The sequence below is a fragment of the Dermacentor variabilis genome, chromosome 8 (assembly GCF_050947875.1).
Source record: "Dermacentor variabilis isolate Ectoservices chromosome 8, ASM5094787v1, whole genome shotgun sequence".
Classification (NCBI taxonomy): domain Eukaryota; kingdom Metazoa; phylum Arthropoda; class Arachnida; order Ixodida; family Ixodidae; genus Dermacentor; species Dermacentor variabilis.
In genome coordinates, this window is record NC_134575.1 from 65,180,873 (window position 1) to 65,200,976 (window position 20,104).

Sequence of the window (20,104 nt, forward strand, 5' to 3'; positions counted from 1 at the left end):
ATCAGGTTTTACGAAGGCTGTCTTTTGGCGATCGGCCCCTGCCATTGGCACTTGGCAGTACTCGGAGAACAGACCCAGCAGGGAAAAAAATTCCGCTCCCTGCGGACAGTCCAAGGCATCGTCGATGCGCGGCCAAATCATGACTGGATGTAGGGGCGTAGACCTGCACGACCTTCAGTTTGTACCTCTTATTAAGTGTCACAACAAGACCTGCCACCCTCTCGTTCATGCTATAGAGTTCCTGTATGTTACCATCTATATCCTTATTAATCAGGAATCCGACTCCTAGTTCTCGTCTCTCCGCTAAGCACCGGTAGCACAGGACGTGCCCGCTTTTTAGCACCGTATTTGCTTCTCTTGTCCTCCTAACTTCACTGAGCCCCATTATATCCCATTTACTGCCATCTAATTCCTCCAATAGCCCTGCTAGACTTGCTTCACGAGATAACGTTCTAGCGTTAAACGTTGCCAGGTTTAAATTCCAATGGCGGCCTGTTCGGAACCAAGGATTCTTAGCACCCTCAGCTGCGTCGCAGGTCTGACCGCCACCGTGGTCAGTTGCTTCGCAGCTGCTGGAGACTGAGGGCCAGGGTTTGATTGTTCTATTCATATAGGAGGTTTGGCCAAGTGCTGCACCAGGGTCACAGGCGTCACAGGCGTCGCGGCGTCGCGCAGTTGGTATGAGTGCGCACTTGCTTAGATTCCTAAAATTTCCAATGTTGACCTATTCGTCAACATCCCTGGTTAAGCACCGCAGGGATTATGGTAGGAAAGTACGGGCAAGAATTCCTGCAGGAAACATCGGGGACGTTTGTCCGAGTAAGTGAATAGCCTATGGGGGCCGCCGAAATTGAATGCTCAGCCTGGCGTTACTTCCGAAGTACACTGCTGACGTCGATAGCACTCTTCGAGCATCATCGCAAACTTATCGCCCATTGTTTTGGAAGATGGCCCACGGCGTATCGACCACACGGAACGATGGCGACGGAGACGGTTACGGCGCGACGACGGCTGACCAGGACGGTGTGACGACAGAATCACGACGGCATGACGAGGGACCGTATAAAAGACACACGAACTGACGTTGCCCCCTCATTTACTCTGAGAAGGCTAGATACTTTGATACTTTGAAGTTTATTTTTCGTTTACCACATAAGTACACTGATGTATAAAAGGTGCATAACGGCAGCTTGACTGGGCCCACCTCCCTGTGAACAACAGGTAGCAACATGACAACATATTCGTTGTACATATACACTTCGTACACTTCATATATATATATATATATATATATATATATATATATATATATATATATATATATATATATATATATATATATATATATATATACATATATATATATATATATATATATATATATACGCATGTATATACACATACATATATACAAGAAAACCAGAAATGACACCATTGCAATGGCAAAGCAATGCTTTCCAAGTGCCAAACGAAGAAGTTAACATTCACAGAATTTTTTTCAGTAATGTGTTGTTGAATATATGACGTATGTTTACATCGCTTAGATTGTATATGTTAAGTGTTGAGGGAACACACCAGGAGAGTGCTTGAAGGCCACAATTAGTCCGTGGGCGCGGGACTGCCCAGTGTTCAGTGTATCGATTTAGGCGAAAAGAAGGATTGTGCTGCAAGTTCGCGATGTTTATGATACGATTAGTAACCTTAATCATGTCACGTTTAAAAGAACAAATAAGTTGATACTCGTAAAGGCGGTCTACTCGGAAAACTTCTGGAATATATCACGCGTATGTGCATTGTAAGGCAAGTCTCAAATAGCACGTAAGGCATTCGTTTGAAGTGAAACTAAATTACCTAACGATCTCTTAGTACTGCTTGACCAGACGAGCTTACAATAGCACAAGTGAGAAGCGAAATAGTGCGTTATACACCATAAGTTTCTGTGATATCGGTAGTAGCCTCTGGCATCTGCGCAACATACCTAACGCTTTACTAAATGTATTTCGTAAGTAATCGTACACTTCTCCGAGCATTCGCTTTCAAAGTACACGCACGTCCTACGCACTGTAGTCAGTCTAACTGATGTTGTGGCGATCCAGCAGAGACGAAACACCGCGTCTCGTCAAGCGACGTGCAGCTGAGTTGGCCGACGAACGCGAGGAACCGTCGGAGCCGGCGTCGCAGAAACGCGACACAGCGCCGACACCGAGCGTCGAATCGAAACCTTCAGACGTCGAGAAGCCCCCGCGCAAGACGTATGCGCATCGAACAGCCAGTGGACGTTGGCAGAAGTATGCGCGCCATTGAGGTCACCGACATCTCAGACAAGGAAAACGGGAGAAATGGAAGAAAAAAAGACTGACATTGCCCTTAATAAAACTCGAGGCGCTTTAAGGTGTATATTTGTCGCTCTTTAAGATATGTACGTTTCGCTTGCTGTTTCCTTCCGTAAATTCGCAGAGAACAGAGCAGGCCATACAGGCACATCTGTAGGGTAGTACAGACGAATATGTGAATTATTAGCCGGTTCTTTATACGAGGTGATCGTTTCTTTAAGGTTTACAAAATTTTAAGGATGCGGTTGTAGCAGATAGCGCAATTCTAGCCCTACAGCTGGGTTATTCAAGGAGCCGGACATTACTTGCATGAGAAACATAAACACATACTCAGCTAATTACTAAAATTTTACCAATTAACTTGTTATTATTTGCTCTAAGGGACATATTGAAACTTACGAATTGTAGCCGCTGAGCTTAGAACACGTGTCCACGTAGAATCAATTTTTAGGGTCAAACCAGTTTTGAGATATACATTGCCAAAGTGTGCGAGGAAAAAATACACGGACGTTCCAGATACTCTTATGCTTCAATCCATGTAACAGCATTTCATCCAACAACTGCGATGCTTTCCTTTCGAGCAATCCGTATGGGTTTTCTTTGTAGGAATTTGCTACGTTTCGGTGGGTGCCTCATTTTCCCTTTATTAATTACTCCTGTCCACTTTGCGGGCTTCCGCTGAACTATCACGTCAGAGCAGCGTTTTATTAAGATCACCGACCGTTACGATACAATCTAATGCGAACTTTGAGTGTAGTTATGTGCGTGTTCTCATTTCGCGATATATTCAGGCATTGCACCGATCACCGCACCGACTGGCAGAACCACGACGCGCGTCGTTTTACAGGGTGTCCCACACAGCTTGAGCCAAGAATTTAAACATGAAAAAAGCGTCGAAAGCGAATTGAACGGAACGCATACTATTCGCCAGTAGCCTGTAGTAACTCAGCCAATTTTTCGTTTTGCCCACAACTCACTAATTAAGTTTAATCACTCAAAATTTTAATTATTGGATGAGGACCCCAAGTATGATACGCAGATTGGCAGAGCACCTTCAGAAACAACCTATCGAGTTGTTTCCTCTAGGATCCGTCTCACGTAGTCCTTTTTTCCTGGTTGCAAAGAAAGCCCGCAAAATATGAAAAAAGCCATCTGACGGAGCGCTTGCGCAGTGGTATCGTGCTGCTCTCAAGGGTGCGTTTGGTGAACAAGGTCGGCTGTCGTCGGCTCTCGCAAATACACGCTGCTGGCTGAGCGCTGCCGATGAGATAAAGAACGCCCTGCCGCTTCCTCTTCGCCAGTCACGATGCAGCCGACCTTGTTCACGGAATGCACGCTGGAGAGCAGGACAATACCACTGCGCAAATGCTCTGGCTTTTTTCTTTCATATTTCGCGAGCTTTCTTTGCAGCCCGGAAAAAAGGGACTACGTGAGGCGTAACGTAAAGAACTCGATCGGTGCTTTCTGAAGGTTCTTTAGAAATCTGCGTATCATACTTGGGGTCCTCAGCCAATAATTAAGAAGTTGGGTAATTACACTCATTATAGTTAGTGAGTTACGGGGAAAACGAAAAATTGCATGAGTTACTATAGGCTATTGGCGTATAGTATGCGTTCGGTTCAATTCGCTTCAGACGCTCCCTTTACATTTAAATCCATGGCTGAAATTACGAGGGACGCCCTGTATATACACCGGCCACACAGTCGCTGCTTCCTGGCAGCTGCACATTATACAGCCTTAATCTTTACCAACCCTTGCGCCGAACGCTATGCGCGAAAGCGACCGTTTTGGTTCTTTTGCTGCTTTCCTCCGCATGGCCGATGCCGCCGCTGCCGCGAATGCGCAAACGTGAAGGCCATCCGGTGTTGCTTCAAGGCGGCCTCCTCCGCTTCCGTCCTCATGCTTCCGCTGCACCCTCCTCCTCCGCTTTCCTCCTCGCGCTCTCTTCGCTCCCGCCGTATTTCATCCCTCGCTGCGCGTTCGCTCGTTCATCTTTCGCTGTGTTCGTGCGCACGGTTACGGCGCCGACGCAAGCCGACGCTAAGAACGGGCGCCTAAGAGCCGCGCTCTAAAGAGGAACGTAAAAAATGCATTTATACAAGTAGTCTGATGTCGCATATCTCAGAACGATGGCCATTCTGAAAATTTGTTTCACGTGGATGTGTATTGAAAGCTTACCGGTTAGAATTGATAAATTGCAATGTTTACTGTAAGGAAATTGAGGAAAACTTATTTTTTGTTAATTTTCGTCAATTATGGTTGATTATATGCTTTGATTTCTCGTGCATGTCCGCCTCTTTGAATAACGCAGCTCAAGGACCAGATTTATGGTATTCGCTACAGGCAATTTTTAAAAAAGGTGTAACGCTTAAAAGTGATCACCCCGTAAAAGTTTTTGCCTATGAGCCATTCGTCAAGACAACAGCAACATCCACGGTGAGCGAAGTCCGGCGAGGTTTGGCTTGGCTTGGCTATACAACTTGGCTTAGCTATACAATAACTATATAACTATAACAGTATAACCATGCAATAACTATACAACTATAAACTTGGTTTGGCTATACGAAGCCGACGCTCTACTTCAACTTCACACCCCCGTTGCTGTGGCGCGCGATAGTTAGGTCGGCATACGCACAGACGAGTACGCTGACGCGTACTTCTTCCACATTGATTTCACAGGCGTGAGTGGGGCGATGAGTGCGAGAAGGACGTGAGTGGGAACGTGAGTGACTGTGAAGGGCGTTAGTATACGTGAGTGAGTGCAGGTGGCGGTGAGTGGAGGCAACTGTTAGCGCGATCGAACGCAGGTAACTGTGAGGCCTGATAATGTAGCAGTTTGCATTCGCTTATCCTGGCAACCCATGCGTAAAACAATGACGATTTTTCTTTTGGAGCAAGAGAAAACCTCAAATTAAAGCGCAGTGCCCAAGTAGAATGAGGATTGAAGGTCTTTATTGCAGTCGTGTAAGTGACATACGAATCTACGACTTACGGAAGCCAAGCGAACAGTTTTAAAGTGGGAAAGTATCATTTTGAGCAAAGTGCGGCACTTACTGAGGATGGTGCTGCGTCCGAAACGTTCTTGATGCCCGTGCACTTCTTGAACAGGTCGCTGTTTTGAGCTACGGGGTCAATTGGCTTAAAGAAGCGGCCCTTCAGCGTCACTGAAATAGTTGTAGGAATCTTTGCGGGCGCATTCAGAAGGATTTTCAGGAAGTCCCGCGAATCCTCCTTTAAGGACATGAAAAAAAGAGACACGATGAGAATGTATTCCGCATGCACGCACATACGCACGCATTTCCAGTAAATTTATGAGCAACTTCGTAGGTACGTCTGGTGAGCCCGGCTCCTATTACAGGATTTTTTTTTTCAACTTCCAGCCTTTTTACACCGCTTATGTATACTTGCGCGTAGCTAGAGATGATGCCGCGCTGGGCTGTGTTGTTTTCGGCAAATCCGATGAGGGTTTACCACAAACACTTACCCTCTGATGTTAACAGGGGGGACCCTTCCGCAAAAACCCAGAAAACTACAAAGACATTGATGTAGTCATACTTACGAGAGATGTGTAGTAGGTCTCGTTGTAGTGTTTGTTGTAGTTGTATATAGTAGGTGGCATAATGTAGCAGTTGGTCAAGTCGAAGTTCGTAGGATTAGCATACGCTGGCAGGGCGTAGTTTTCAAACGTTGTATGGCTAATGATGATAAAATTAGTCCAGGCGGTCTTGTAACTGTAATATATAAGCAATAATTCTTTTTATTTGGTCGAACGTCTGCGAGCAACACTGGCAATAAGTGACAGGGCCCCATGAGAAGTTAGGTAAGTAATAGCGCACACTGTGTAACTGCTTTCACTGACCACAAAGGACGTGGACTCCTTCGCTTTATGATAGCGAAGTATTAGGGTTAATACGTTACTTGATTTTTTTTTCATTTTTGCTATTACTAACTGCATGTTACTCTATTTAGTGTTATTTGTAATATTTCTTGCGTGCTTCCCTGTGTCATGCCTTAGGCCTTGAGGATCAAATATTTAAAATGAGAAGACAGAATGACAACATTTGCACCCATTGAGTCGAGATATTCGTAAGTATAGGAAACTACGTACAATGATAATTTAGTGCTAAACGAACCGCTGTTCAGTGGTGACGTCGTTGGCCTCACTGAAAGATGGCTTAAAGGACTCATGGCATGCTTTTTGCTAGCTGCCATTTTTCCGCGTCGTGAATTGTTGAAATTCTCGAAGCCCTACAAAGTCTGCCAGGCGTCTTAGATCGTAAAAGTATTTACTATTGTACTTCTTTTGGCAAAACGTATATGTTTTCGGGGTATGAATCATGAAGGTGTATGAATGATGAAGTCATGACAAGGAGGTTGTCTTCTTTCTTGCTTTGGCTACGGCTGCAACTCGTCAGCGCAGTCAGATGAAAAAGGCGCTTTCTATAAAGTGTTCTTTTTTATTCCTTTTTTGTTCTTTTTTATTCCTTTTTTATCAACAGCAGCATCATACGAAGCCTATGGCTGCACAGTATTATCAAACTTTACTCTCTTTCATGGCGTGACAATACTGCCGATGACGCTTGGTCCAGGACATGGAAATTAAATTCCGTTTGACATTAAAGATCTGCTTAGTGCCCTCCAACAACTGCACTTTCTAAATGTCTTATTTTCACTTAATTGTGCATAACGTTACACAATCTGTATTATACATACAATGTTTTCTAAAGAGTATCAGCGGTTAATAGTCCCTCAAAACTTAAATACAAGCGGGCTATGCGAACGGGTTCCACAGTAAACCGACACAATAAATATTTCATTGAAGAATTATTTCACGGTAAATTAAACTCTCGTCAGCAAATATTCGTATGACTAAGGAAACCCGGCTAGGGAGGTCATTGAAGTAAATTAGCAAGTTAAGGGCCATAATACCGAACCTTGCGGTGCACCAGAGGTCACTAAATAGGATGAAGAGTCGTAACCATTAGTTGATACATGCTGTGTTCGACAAGCCAAAATATACTTTCTAGTTTAGCACAGTGGGGTCAAGGTTAAGTTTACTCTGTTTTGTAATTCCCATTAAAGCCTGTTATTATTGTTGTTGTTGTTGTTGTTGCTGTTGTTGTCGTTGTTGTTGTTGTTGTTGTTGTTGTTGTTGTTGTTGTTGTTGTTGTTGTTGTTGTTGTTGTTGTTGTTGTTGTTGTTGTTGTTGTTGTTGTTGTTGTTGTTGTTGTTGTTGTTGTTGTTGTTGTTGTTGTTGTTGTTGTTGTTGTTGTTGTTGTTGTTGTTGTTGTTGTTGTTGTTGTTGTTGTTGTTGTTGTTGTTGTTGTTGTTGTTCAAACTATACATAAATAAATACAAAACGGGCGGAGTTGTATGAATCGTTGTATGGTTTCATCGAGTGAGAAAACCTAATAATATTTCATTTAAATGCATAAAGGTCAGATAGTAGCGCTGGAAGCAGTTGCAGCCCGGGTCTGACTCCGTTTTTCCTATTTAAGTAGATTCAAAGCGCACAAATACTTTTATAAGAAAACTACTGCGCACTGCTAATCGAATTTCTTGCATTTGAGAACTAAGTCCTCGCGACTCCAAGGTGCTGACGTTTGAATTAGGGCCTGGGCACTCCAAATATGCGAAACTTTAAAAAAATCATTGCATTGCAAAGGAACAATCGGCAATCACCGCAGCAGTCTTCATTAGGTCAGTCGTATTTAAAGAAGTTAAAAGATGCTAACCCCAGGTTACAAATTTGCAATTTATTTTGCTAAACGTTTACATAGTTGTTCGGAAGTCTGAACACACACAAGAAAATCGAGCCTCAGTTATACTGGGCAACAAACGATATGATAACTCTGTAAGTTTCTCATATTAAAATATATAAAGCGTACTTCATATGGAATTTACATAGCTCCGAAATGTGCTTTTAATTTTTAGCAGTACTCTTGCTAAGTTCCCACAAAGTCTTTACAAATTCAACGTAAGGTATAAATTCATAAGCCAGATTTTCCCGCTCGAGGTACTCCAAAAATATATTTGGCAGAACTGTGGTACGTTTGTGTGTGTGTGTGTGCGTGCGTGCGTGAGTGTGCGTGTGTTAGTGTGCGTGCGTGTGTGTGTGCGTGTGCGTGTGTGCGTGTGTATGTGTGTGTATGTGTGTGTGTGTGCGTGCGTGCGTGCGTGCGTGCGTGCGTGCGCGCGTGCGCGTGTGCTTGTGCGTGTGCGTGTGCGTGTGCGTGTGCGTGTGTGTGTGTGTGTGTGTGTGTGTGTGTGTGTGTGTGTGTGTGCGCGCGCTATAACGTAACTTTCCTTACAAGCACAAAAAATCTTGAAAAACACTATTTACAGAAACTACCTCACTACAAGTGCACAACCTACCCAGGCAGACATCTGTGAAAAAAAACAAAACTATTCCTTCACGAAATGCATTCTTCACAATGATAAGCTTAGTATTTACAAACATTACGGAACACATTTGTAATGAAAAGATTTAAGGAATCGTTATCAAAGTAAATTTGAAGCTCTTTTTTTAATTTCAAAAGAGCTACGTAAGCCGAAATTCTCAGTTTATCTCAATTTATAGGTTCAATTTACCTGATGATGCACGCGGCACCCCGAAGCACTGCTTTCTGCCTGACCCCTGCGTGACGTAATAGCGTAGCGTAAAAAGAAGCTGGTGTTGCACTCACCTCCTCCTCCCACAAGCTGATTCTGATTGATGGCTTTGCGCTAGTTCTTGGCGGAAACGGATGAACTTCATCAGAAGGGTTTGAGACTGACCACTTTATTGGCAATATAGCGAAGTTCAAATCACAGTGGACTTGGACTGCTGACCGCGCTTTGTGGCTCATTGTGCGTATTTATGTAAACTGAATGAACAAATTGAAACCAGCTATCTTGGTCTACATGACCATTTTGAAGTGTCGAAATGCGAAACTAGACTATTATGACAATTACTTTCGAGCTTCCGTTGTAAGCGTGGACAGTGACGTTTATAATTAAAATGTAAAACTTAATGTAATATTTAGTTGCTCTTTTTTGCAAATGATCGTCAGCCTCAGGAGAAAATTCACATTTCGTCCTGTAAATTGAGCAAATATTGCATGTTTTTATTTAAAACAAGTGATGGACATAAAGATATCCTCCCTGCATTCTAATCGGGAAAACAGAGTTGCACCTCAGCTTAAGCATCTTCTTTGCACCGCACTAAGTAAAGATGAGCAATTGTTGTCAGCTGTTCTCACCTATTGTAGTCTTCAATCACTTTCCTAATGAACCTTTGTAAGTCCGTACTTGTCACACCCAGCACCAACCCGAAATCGTCTTGCACCCCACTAAGGCTCTCCAGTTGCTTTCTCATGAACTATGAAAAAAAGAAAAGATACAAGAACGAACGAAGTAAGTCGGAGTAGTTAAAGGGAGCTTGTACGCTTCACATACAAGACGTGTTTAAAAAAAGCAGTGAAAGCTGGACAAGTCAGTAAGAAATCATGGCCGCTATAAAAAAACAGCTGATACGAACGCAACAGCTGAAGATGCGCCTCGCATAATTCGGCTGCCAGTAGTTGTTGTTACGAAACTAATTTTTGCCGCCTAGAACACCGCAGAGGTCATTTTAGCCTCGCCTCACCTGATAACACAATCTTTACACAAGAATCATCTGAGATTCGCAGCAATTTCCACTGACATCACTGTTGCTGCAAGCTACCGCTGGATGCCATGACTGTCTGCCCTTCCCACTGCGAGGAGGAAAGTGGTGCGATGGCGACATTGCACTGCGTTCGAGGCTATGTTCCTCATAGCCTCGAAAAAGTTCATTGGAGCGATTTCTGATGACTATCGTCCAAATTCTGTGAATTATACGGTGCATTTGAAATGTGGGCTGAACACGTCAGTTCACAATAATAATAACATATGCAAAATATATGGCCATTATCAGCTTATGATACTTTCTATATAAACACCGCTGTATTGGTAAATAAATACCGCATTTCACTGCATGCACGGGTATGCAAGCATCTGAAACTGCTGCTTATCCCCGTATTTGTACCTGAATATATGGCGGGTGCACTGACGGACTGATTGCACAATACTCACATGTGAGTATAAGGGAGAAGTAAGAAAGTGTATTAAATTGGATCGAAATAGCTTATAACTTTTTAAAATATTTTCAACCTGTTTTAAGAGAGCCTGTCAAGTGCCGTTTTCTTATATCGAGAGCAGCCTTTTCTGATAACACGTGAGGTGGTCATTGCCGGGCCAATTAAAAAGTGATAAAAATTGTGTGGAACCCGACGTCATTCGGAATTCACTTATATGGCTTTGCACTCATCAGTTACCCGAATCTTAAACTCATATTTTTAACCAGTCAACTATTTTAACCTGTAGCGAAGTTTCAGCTGACTTGCTTAAAGGTAGAGTATGCCCTGTGTAATAAAAACGGCTACTGGTTACTTGCTTCTAACTAGAGGGCTGTGTGGTTCTTCAGGCAAATTACTAGAAGGCACTGTCTCCTATTAAATAGTTTTGAGTTCCAGGACGGCATTTTCATGTTACCAACAAGGTTTTCGTTCAGCCCTTGTCAACAATTTCGCAGTTATTTGTTTGATTCTTTTTAGTGTATTGTACTTAAAATATAATCTCACATTTAGTTGTTTATTTCTTTGTCCCTCCTGGTTGGACCAATCTATTGGTTGTAATATATGTAACGAAATAAGTGAACAAAAAAATCAAGCATTCTTTGTATTCGAAACAATGCGCTTTGTAAACAATAATCAACATTTTATCCATTATTGCTTCTTTTATTGCCTTAGTTGTTACTCAAACAGCCGGCACATGCAATAATTCGTGTAGCGCGTGGGCTGCTCTTGCATTCAATTCCCTTTCAGCCAATTGTTACCGTTTGCTACATTCTGCAGTTTCAATACTTCTACTTCAATTATTATACTAGGGTACCTGGCTAGATCAGTTACTATAGTTGCTTGCATTGCAGCTAGACAGCAGTTACCAGCCGCGTTAGATGAGCGCCTATGGAGTTAATTTGAAAGCCTAAGGTGGTGGTTTCGACCACGGCCGTGGTGACCCGATTCCTTTAAGGGCGGTGGGCGAAAACGCTCATGAGCCGTGCACTTTGTAAATTGCGAAGCACCTCAGATCGCCAAATTTGCTTCAGAGTTTCCCACTACGGCCTGCCTTGTAGTCACATCGCAATTCTCGAGCGTAAAACCGCAGAATTCTATTTTTAGGAGCAGTCAACAAGTTCTTTACCTCGTCACAACCCCGAACTTCTAAACACACTGCAAGTAAAACAGAGAAACGCTCGTTCAAAAATTTTTAAGAATCGATGAACCGAGTTGAAATAAATTTGTTGAAATGAGGAGAGAATGCTGAGTACTTTCACTAGCAGGCTGTCTTTGTCTAAGGGCAAAATTGTTATGAAAATTCCTGAAATTCGCTAGCTTAAAAAAAAGGCACACTTAAGGACAAAGCTTACCGACACGCAATTCTACACCAAAGTAGGAGGTCGGGGTTCTGTTAAGTGCATCTTCTACAGAATGTAAAGCGTACAAATTTGAAATATAAGTTGACAAGCTACGCGAGAAGTTCTACAAATTAGAGGTATACTTGGGAGGTGGAATGTAACACACCCATATTTTTTTCTCTTCAGGTTTCTTAATAAGCACAGTTTATAGGTTTGTGATACTGTTGCACGTTTCTGAATCAAGAAGTTGCATTCATGCTTTAATTTCATCATTTAAAAAAAAAGAATAGCGTAACTACAACTGCTTCCCCAACTTGAATGACCTTTTAGTGTTTCAGCTTTAATCGGGACAAACTTTCTCAAACTCGTCTCAGTGTTTGCCGATGAAAACAATTTATCAATAGGCAGGTATTTAGACAAGATATCCGCTGGTAATACTTCCGCGTAACAGGAAGCTTTAGCTCGGGTGTTGCTATCTAAATACATGTAAAAGGAGAATTTGTTTTTCTCGGCAACCACAGCACCAAATTTGGCAAGGTTTGTTACATATAAAAGAAAAACTTAAAATCTAGTGACTGTTGGTCTCGAATTTCCGATATAGGTCGTCAATTCTTTATTAAAGATAGGCAAAAATCTAAAATTTTCAGGAAACGAAACATCAAGTTTACAGCTCTGTAACTCAGCAACGAGAAATGATAATACAATTTTGTGAACTGAATCTAATAGTACATCCGAAGCGGACAAAATTTATATGTTACACATGAACCTTAAGATAATTAGTAATATGGAAATACAGCTTTCGCAGAATCCTTGTAAACAACGTAACAAATTCACGCAAAATATAAAATGACATATCCAATTTATCCGCTTTGTATGATGTAATGGATGCCGTTAACAGAACAGCGATATCTGATAGCAATGAATTTGTAAACTTCGTGCTTTTATATTTTTCAAACTTTTGAATTATTGAAAATTTTCTAAACCAAATTCAGGACCTAACCCGAAATTCCGCTTCCAAAACTCACTAGAATTTAACGTTGTCTCTCATGCAAAAAAATGTCATTAAAACCGGCCCAGGGGTTATCACAGAAAAACGTTTTTTTGCGTTTTACATGCATTTCAATAGGCCACGTTGGAGTTCAGCCCGAGCTAACGCTTCCTCTTAAGTGTTAGCATTAATGGCAAGGAAGACAAACCAGACTTACCATTAATGGGGTCCATAGTTGCGATGACAGCGCCGGGCTGCTAAATGAGCGGATGTTGTTTTGAAGAGTTGCATAGTAGGAACATTTGTAAGTGCTCCACAGTTCCTCGGAAATCTTTTTCCTGTTATCTTCAGTTAAGATCTTTAAATTGTTACTGGCACTAAATGAGAACGGACAAAATTCAGATCAATAAAAGTAGCGCGACACGTTCAAACTTGCAAACAAATCTGAAACAGCGATTATTTATCCAAAGTGTTTCTTTATAGAATAAACAAAATTTATAACAGTTACCTGTGGTAGATAGCACACTTCTAATCTTTCCACTAGATTGACATAATGGCTTTGCGAAACCCCGCAAGAAGGAGAAAAGTAATTAATACAGGGAAAATGTGCAGTAATTAACTGCTACAACTGGGTGGCTGTGTCATTTTCCCTTTATTATTTTCACTAGATTGCTCAAAGAACAGGGCATTATATGCAATATAAATGGAAATATATATTAACGAGATAATGACTGTTCGTTCCTCCCTGCCCCGCCATCTTGCGACAGGATGTTGTACTGCCGTCCGATCAGACAAATCCAGCCACCTCCATCTTCTTAAGAGATGACCGTCAAGGAAGCACTGGACAATGCGACCCTACTTGCTAACGCAAAGTTCGACTCCTTCATGTTACTCACGGCTGTCTCGTCGAACGTTGCTGTCGGAGCACTACTGCAGCATTTGGTGCAGTAGTGTGTCCACGGAAAATCTGTACATGATTGTCCGAAATGAACAAACTTCAAACTTCAAACAACAAATCAATGGAATTCATGGACGGACGTGTTCCCAGCTGCGCGGCTACCTTGGTTTGTGGCACATCTACCGAATGCGCCCCCCCCCCATCTTCCAGCATCATTCCCTCGGCTCGTCTGTGACGCTTTGCACTCCTTCCAACATGACGCCCGTGCGACTCCGCAACTCCTAATACGTGATGTCTGTGACCACACACAACTATTGACGTTGGTCGCTGAACACGTTGTTGTCTCCAATGCCAGCAAGCCAAAGTCCAACGACACATATCGCAACCTTCAGGCCTTCTGGTTGCCTCTTCAGCGAACGTACACCTTGGCCAAGTTGGCCGATTGCCTCCACGCAAGAACAGCTGGTTACCGAACCTGTTGTGGTTCTTGGTTCTTGAACCAGTAACGCTCACATGCATTACTGGTTCATGCGGCGGCCTGTCGTTCTACAACTCAGCGACATCACGGCGGTATCAATCACCCTCGGACATGGTACTGGGTCGGTCAACCGCTCCGGAGTTCCCACGAATATTACTACCGATTGCGGTCGATCGTGCATTCACCTCCGCGTTCATCCGCACTTTGACTTCGTTGCTTTGGTGTAAGCCACATCAAGGCGACGGCGTACTCCTCGATGTCCCAAGGCATAGTTGAGCACCTCGGCCGTCATCTCAAAGCTTCGACGATGGTGTCAGAGGCGTTGATGGAATGGAGGCCACACCTACCACTCATTCCACTCGCACGTAGCAGCGTGCTACGAACTGGCGTTTCCTTCTGGGCAGCGGAGCTTGTGCTCCGCACCACGCTAAACCCTCCTGGCTACAGTTGATAATCTGACCCTCCACTTGCTCCACCAGTCGATGTCGGAGGCGTCAAGGGTGCCATAGGCGTCGTTTGTACAGCTCTGTGCAACATCACAACATACACAGCAGCCGTTTATCAAAGGTGCTTTATTGTACGCACGTTTTTGTGCGACACAGTGCGATCGGACCGCCACTGCTGGCGCCCTATAAAGGACCCTTCGTAGTCGTAAAGCGTTGGCCCAAGCGCCTTTCGTTCGTCTACAGAGGACTCAAAGACACCGTCTCCCTTGATAGGATTAACTGTTCTTTTTCGATACTGACGTCAATTCTAGAGTACACAACGGGTCCGCGACAACCCGCCTCATGTTTTGCCACAGCGCAGCGGCAGCCAGCCCAGCGCTCTTAGGGATTATTCGTGCACTTGGCGGCTTCCTTGCAAGATGGAGCAAACGAGGGGGAGAGGGGGCGCTACGGCTAGACGGAACGGCCGTTTCACGACGAAGTTAACGTTGAGCCTGCGAATGCTCAAGCAAGGTGGCATTCAGCCAGGTGTTTCCATTCGAAAAGCGATTCAATAAATCTGTGAGACAAAGTTCGAGATACATCTTCCAAGAAAGCGTTTGTCAGTTGAGTTTTTAACCAAAAACTGACCGCGCATATTGAAAATTGCCAATTGTATCCGATGTGTTTCATAGGTATATCCGCTTGGAACGAGTACCAAGGACAGCATCGCTTTCAATATGTGCGCCTTCACGTAGGCAGTAAGAATGCGCTGTTTTTTGCACTTACGCTATTTAACAAAAGGCCCTTTTATGCATTCAAGCAGACAAATAACTGAAGCGGGAATATATCTCGTTGTACACTTTGGGAATGAACACATTGAACCTAGTGCCATCGTGAGAATTACAAGTGGATAGGCCTTGGGAGCGCAACGGTTACCATTCGTAAATTGCGATATTCACTGTAAATGTATTAGCAAATTATCGAATGAAATTTTGTTGACAAAAGTGAAATAGTCATAGTAATCGAGCTAAAACATTTCGAATAGCAGTAGCTGTCACAAGTGACATTAACATATTTTTATAACCTAAGAAAACACAGGCACCCCTCACACACAAACATATATATATATATATATATATATATATATAATCTTTCCCTCCACGAATGAAAACCAATTGAAGGATTGCAGAAACGCTCAGATATTGTTATAAAGTCTGCTGCTAAAGGCCGAGCTATAGTAATGATGGACATAACTTCCTACGTCAAGAAGCCTCAGAGGCAATTAACTGATGGCAGAATGTACAAGCGGGGGGGGGGGGGGGGGGGGGTTCTACTGCGGCGGTGCATAATGGAGGCTGTGGTAATAAATCACGTATATAAATGATCTGGCGTAATGAGCGTGTCTAATGAACGGGGCAGAATTTTTCGTGTTGACCTAACAGAACTACAGACACCCTCTAGGCAATATTTAGCACAAAGTGCTATGAGGTTATAAAAATATCGGCGCAACGTTATATTAGGTGGATCAAACAGAGCTTTTATAAAAGAGTGCCCTGAGTTTTAGAACCTGCGATATGGCAGCAATCGGAAGCAGTGACATGCTTCCCATTGCCCCGACATGTCTGTAGGTTACATGTTTATATTTTGAGGAAATTGGAGGGGTGGCCACGCTAAGTACCATCTCCGACAATTTTTTTAAGGTTCCTGGTCTACTTAGAAGCCTTGCAAATAACTGATCGATTCTTTTCTTTTTCTTCTGTTTTCAAACGTCAAGAGAGCTTCGTAGCTGGTTTTTGCTAAATCTTCCGTGAGCCAATCAAGGTACCTTGGTTGTATTTAGAGAAAATAAGGGGTGCGTTATGGGTAATATGGGCGTTATGGGGTAGGCTAACTTCAAAGTGAGGGCACAAGTTATGACCTTCGCCGCGTATTACGGATGCAAGTGATCCAGAGCTTTATCATTGTGTTTTACGAACAAAGCAGAATTTATCTCGCTGCTTTGGGAGATCTGCGAACTTAATGAGATAACGTTTAGCAAAAATAGGGAAGGGGCGATGCTATACCATCAGCTACGGTTAATGATCTGGCGAAGTAAACTGTGTTGATGAATTACTGGCTTTCGGAAATTCCTTACTATAGGTGCTCCAAAGCGTTATTTGCAGTCAAGGTTTCAAATGTAACCGAACAACCTCTTAAGGTTTAATTACAGGAAACTAACTCTCTTATTTGAGCAGCTCGAAAGAAACGTCTTCGCTGAAAATTGGTTTGGAATTCTGCAAAGTCGCAAACATCTGCTGGTATTTTCTTCTTTTCTTTCTATGAATATTGTAAGTTGTTAATGTTGGCTGTACTTTGATGTGCATAGCTTCGACAATACAACTTCCCTAACTAGCGATAAAATTGCACTGTAGACTTACACCAATAGTACCATTTGTTGTTTTTATTATTGTCTGTATTTAAAAGCACGGTACTGCTCGCTACCATGCATAGTCAGGGACTTTCGTCAGGAACTAATTGCCTTTTGTCACTCTAGTATCTAGAGATTTTATATATTTTCAGGCACTACGCTGAAACAATGTTTGACCACCATGGTTCACCATGTGTGATTGATAATTACGTGTATTGCTGGTAATTATATATCCTATGACAGATGTATTCGCTGTATCTTTCTCGTAATGCAATATATATATATATATATATATATATAGAGAGAGAGAGAGAGAGAGAGAGAGGATAATTTGCGTATCGCCACCCTCCCCCCCTAGAGAAACAGTTTTACGCCACTGAGGCCTACTTGTTTTCTGACCTCTCTAGTTGGACACATCGCCCGCCACTGCCGCAACCACTGGTACACTTCTTCTCTGAGACCATATGCTCACCACCGCTCCACACGTGAACCTCGTCCGCTTTATCCCACCTTTGTGCCGCCCAGTGCCGACCTTGCTACTTGGAAGTATTGCCTCAGCCATTCGCCTTCGCCTAAACACCGTCAGTCCCGTTCACCTACATATCGACGATCTCCGCCGCCACCTTAATATGCTCGCTTTTCGGGAAACTAAAGAATGCACCTCCCGCAGGTGAAGCTACATTAATCATCCGGACTCAAAAACTTCTGTTGGCCCATGCTCCCACACGCAACATAGTGGAAGTTCTTGTTTGCGTATCTGTTCAAGCTTTTATTGATACTGGAGCTCATGATTCAGTAATGCGATGTGATCTCCGTAGCAGTCTCTGTAGAGTTCTTACACTTCCCGAGTGCCTACTATGCTAGTAGCAATGGAAGCACGACAGCCGTGACTGGAATGTGCAATGCCCGTGTTACTACCACTGGTCGGCCAACATTAGTTTGCTTGACTGTCCTCACCCAGAGTCTTCATGGAGTGATCATGGGAATCGACTTCGTAACAATCAATTCTATGTTCATCGTCTCTTCTTCCTTCATCATCTGGCTTGAATTTTCCCGGTTCCCTGTCGACGCTACCACAGATTAGTTCCTCCTTCGTAGCGTCGAATTTGTTCGGCTGCTGTCTGCTACTGTGGCCTACTTATCCACGCAACCTTTCCTGCCACTTCTTGACGGCCAGTGCTTAGTATCACCGATTCATGACGTCCTCCTGGCCCATCGCACAGCGCTTCGAAGAGTTTTCGTCACTCTCCCCGACAATCGCGCCCATAGCTTCCCTTTCTGAATTTTTATTCTACTCTGCAAGTACTTCAAGGTGCGTCACTCGACCAAAATGTAGCCCTTGGAAGACTGAACCGGTTTTTCTAGAAATTTTGGTTGACGGCCTCACTCTGCTGAGACTTCTGCGCCAACCAACTCGTGCCCAGAGCTGTTTTTGAAAATTATAGCTCCCAACCTAAGCCCTGCCTACGCTCACGCCCTCCGACGTGCACGGAATTTTTACCACGATTAGTCTAGAAATGACAAGATAAAGGGATCCGAATGAATGTAGATAAAACACAATTTGCCACCGGTGAGAACCGAACCCCCAACCACCGCATTACCCATGCGTCCCACTACAAATTTTGCTAAGGCCCTGCGGCTCCAGAGACTGACGACTTCGCACAAATGGTACCTACGTAAGTAGTGTGTATATGTAAAATATACGATAAAATACTGCTAACGTTAAATAATAGTTCATATTCAGGTGCGGCACCTTTCTATTGCAGGGAAATTGAAGACATTAAAACTATCAAGCAGCGTCGTCACCGACACCCACGTGCACGTAGCTGGCAATTAATAGCCACAAATAAGGTATTCAACTGAACACCATGCAAAACAGTACCTGTATGCGGAGATCAGTAGTGGTTTTGCTGCGAAAATTGTGCACATGTATTCAGTATGTAACGGAGGTAGTCATAACCTTGGTAATTCACATGAGAACCGCACTTTTGTCAGCGAGTAAAATATCGCTGGTGATTCAAAGCGCTAGCCCTTCAGGGTACAATCCATATTACATATGATTTATCTGGTCACTCTGGAAACAGTGCGAAAGTGGCTGATGTACTGAACAATGCAACAAACGGGAAAAGGGACTCGCAATGAGACGCAGATGACGCCTTCGAATGTGCGCATGGTAACGACACCGGCCAGGGAGCCATAAAGAGTTATTGACGTCATCAGAATGGCGAAATCCATTCAGAAAAGAGCCATGCCAGCTTACATGAAACATCTAAAAGGTCTCCACTAGATACGATAAAAGATCGTTGAAATTTTTCACAACCTCAAGCCATCCGAGTTTTGAACATCTGGCAGTCGTATGACAATGACACTTTCTTTGTTTCATTTGCTTTAAATAAAGCAGAGTGGAAAGCACTTCTTTGCAAATGGGGGGCGTTCTACAGATTTCTTGCTAACATCCTTAGTGAAGGAAAGCTTTAGCGAAAAGCTGCAGCTTACGGTAGGTGGGATCTATAAAAGTGGGCTCTGTTAGTGTGTTTTTGCGGTAGAAGAAGAAAGCTTAAGTTGCGCGAAAACTTACTGGGAGTCGAAAGCCAAGCCTAGCCTCGTTTTCTTGTTGCCGGTTTTTGACGCTTTGGCAGCATCGAGAAACTCAGTAATCTCTTTTGTGAGGGTCCATTGTGCACCTGTGCTGCAGGGCGGGGATCTGCACACAGAGTCTAGGTATATCTGGTCGCAAATGCCGTCAGCAGGTAGCACCGAACTCGCTGAGAATCGTTCAATGTTGTACGTGCAGATCAGCGCCGGCCCTCGTACGGGGGGTGCAGCTGCGCGAAATGCAAGAAGAAATAAGCTGTAGAGGGATAGAAAAAGAGGGCGGAATTGAAATACTGAAAGGCGAGATCACTGTTATTGATTTTTCCTGAATGCGTATCATGCACGTGACCCACATCTCTTTCTTATATAGCATGTTGCTTCCAAATAAAATTTAAATTGTTAGACCTGTGCTTGTCTCGTTGTCTTTCTTTTGTCGCCGACAGCTTGTGCGCTGTTCACGCATGATTTAAAAAAAACCTTAGCGAACCCTAATTACTTG

The 20,104-nt window shown here is 43.4% G+C and overlaps 1 protein-coding gene across 1 annotated transcript; it reads right to left on the reverse strand.

The window, feature by feature from the left end:
- Nucleotides 1-5,288: 5,288 nt before the first annotated feature.
- Nucleotides 5,289-19,832, reverse strand: LOC142591070 (uncharacterized). Its single transcript, XM_075703436.1, has 5 exons — nt 19,589-19,832; nt 13,017-13,176; nt 9,575-9,693; nt 5,893-6,064; nt 5,289-5,564 (listed from the first exon to the last, which is right to left on the reverse strand). The coding sequence occupies exons 2-5, from the start codon at nt 13,017-13,019 to the stop codon at nt 5,361-5,363; spliced, it is 498 nt and encodes a 165-aa protein (XP_075559551.1). The 5' UTR covers nt 13,020-13,176; nt 19,589-19,832; the 3' UTR covers nt 5,289-5,360.
- Nucleotides 19,833-20,104: the final 272 nt, after the last annotated feature.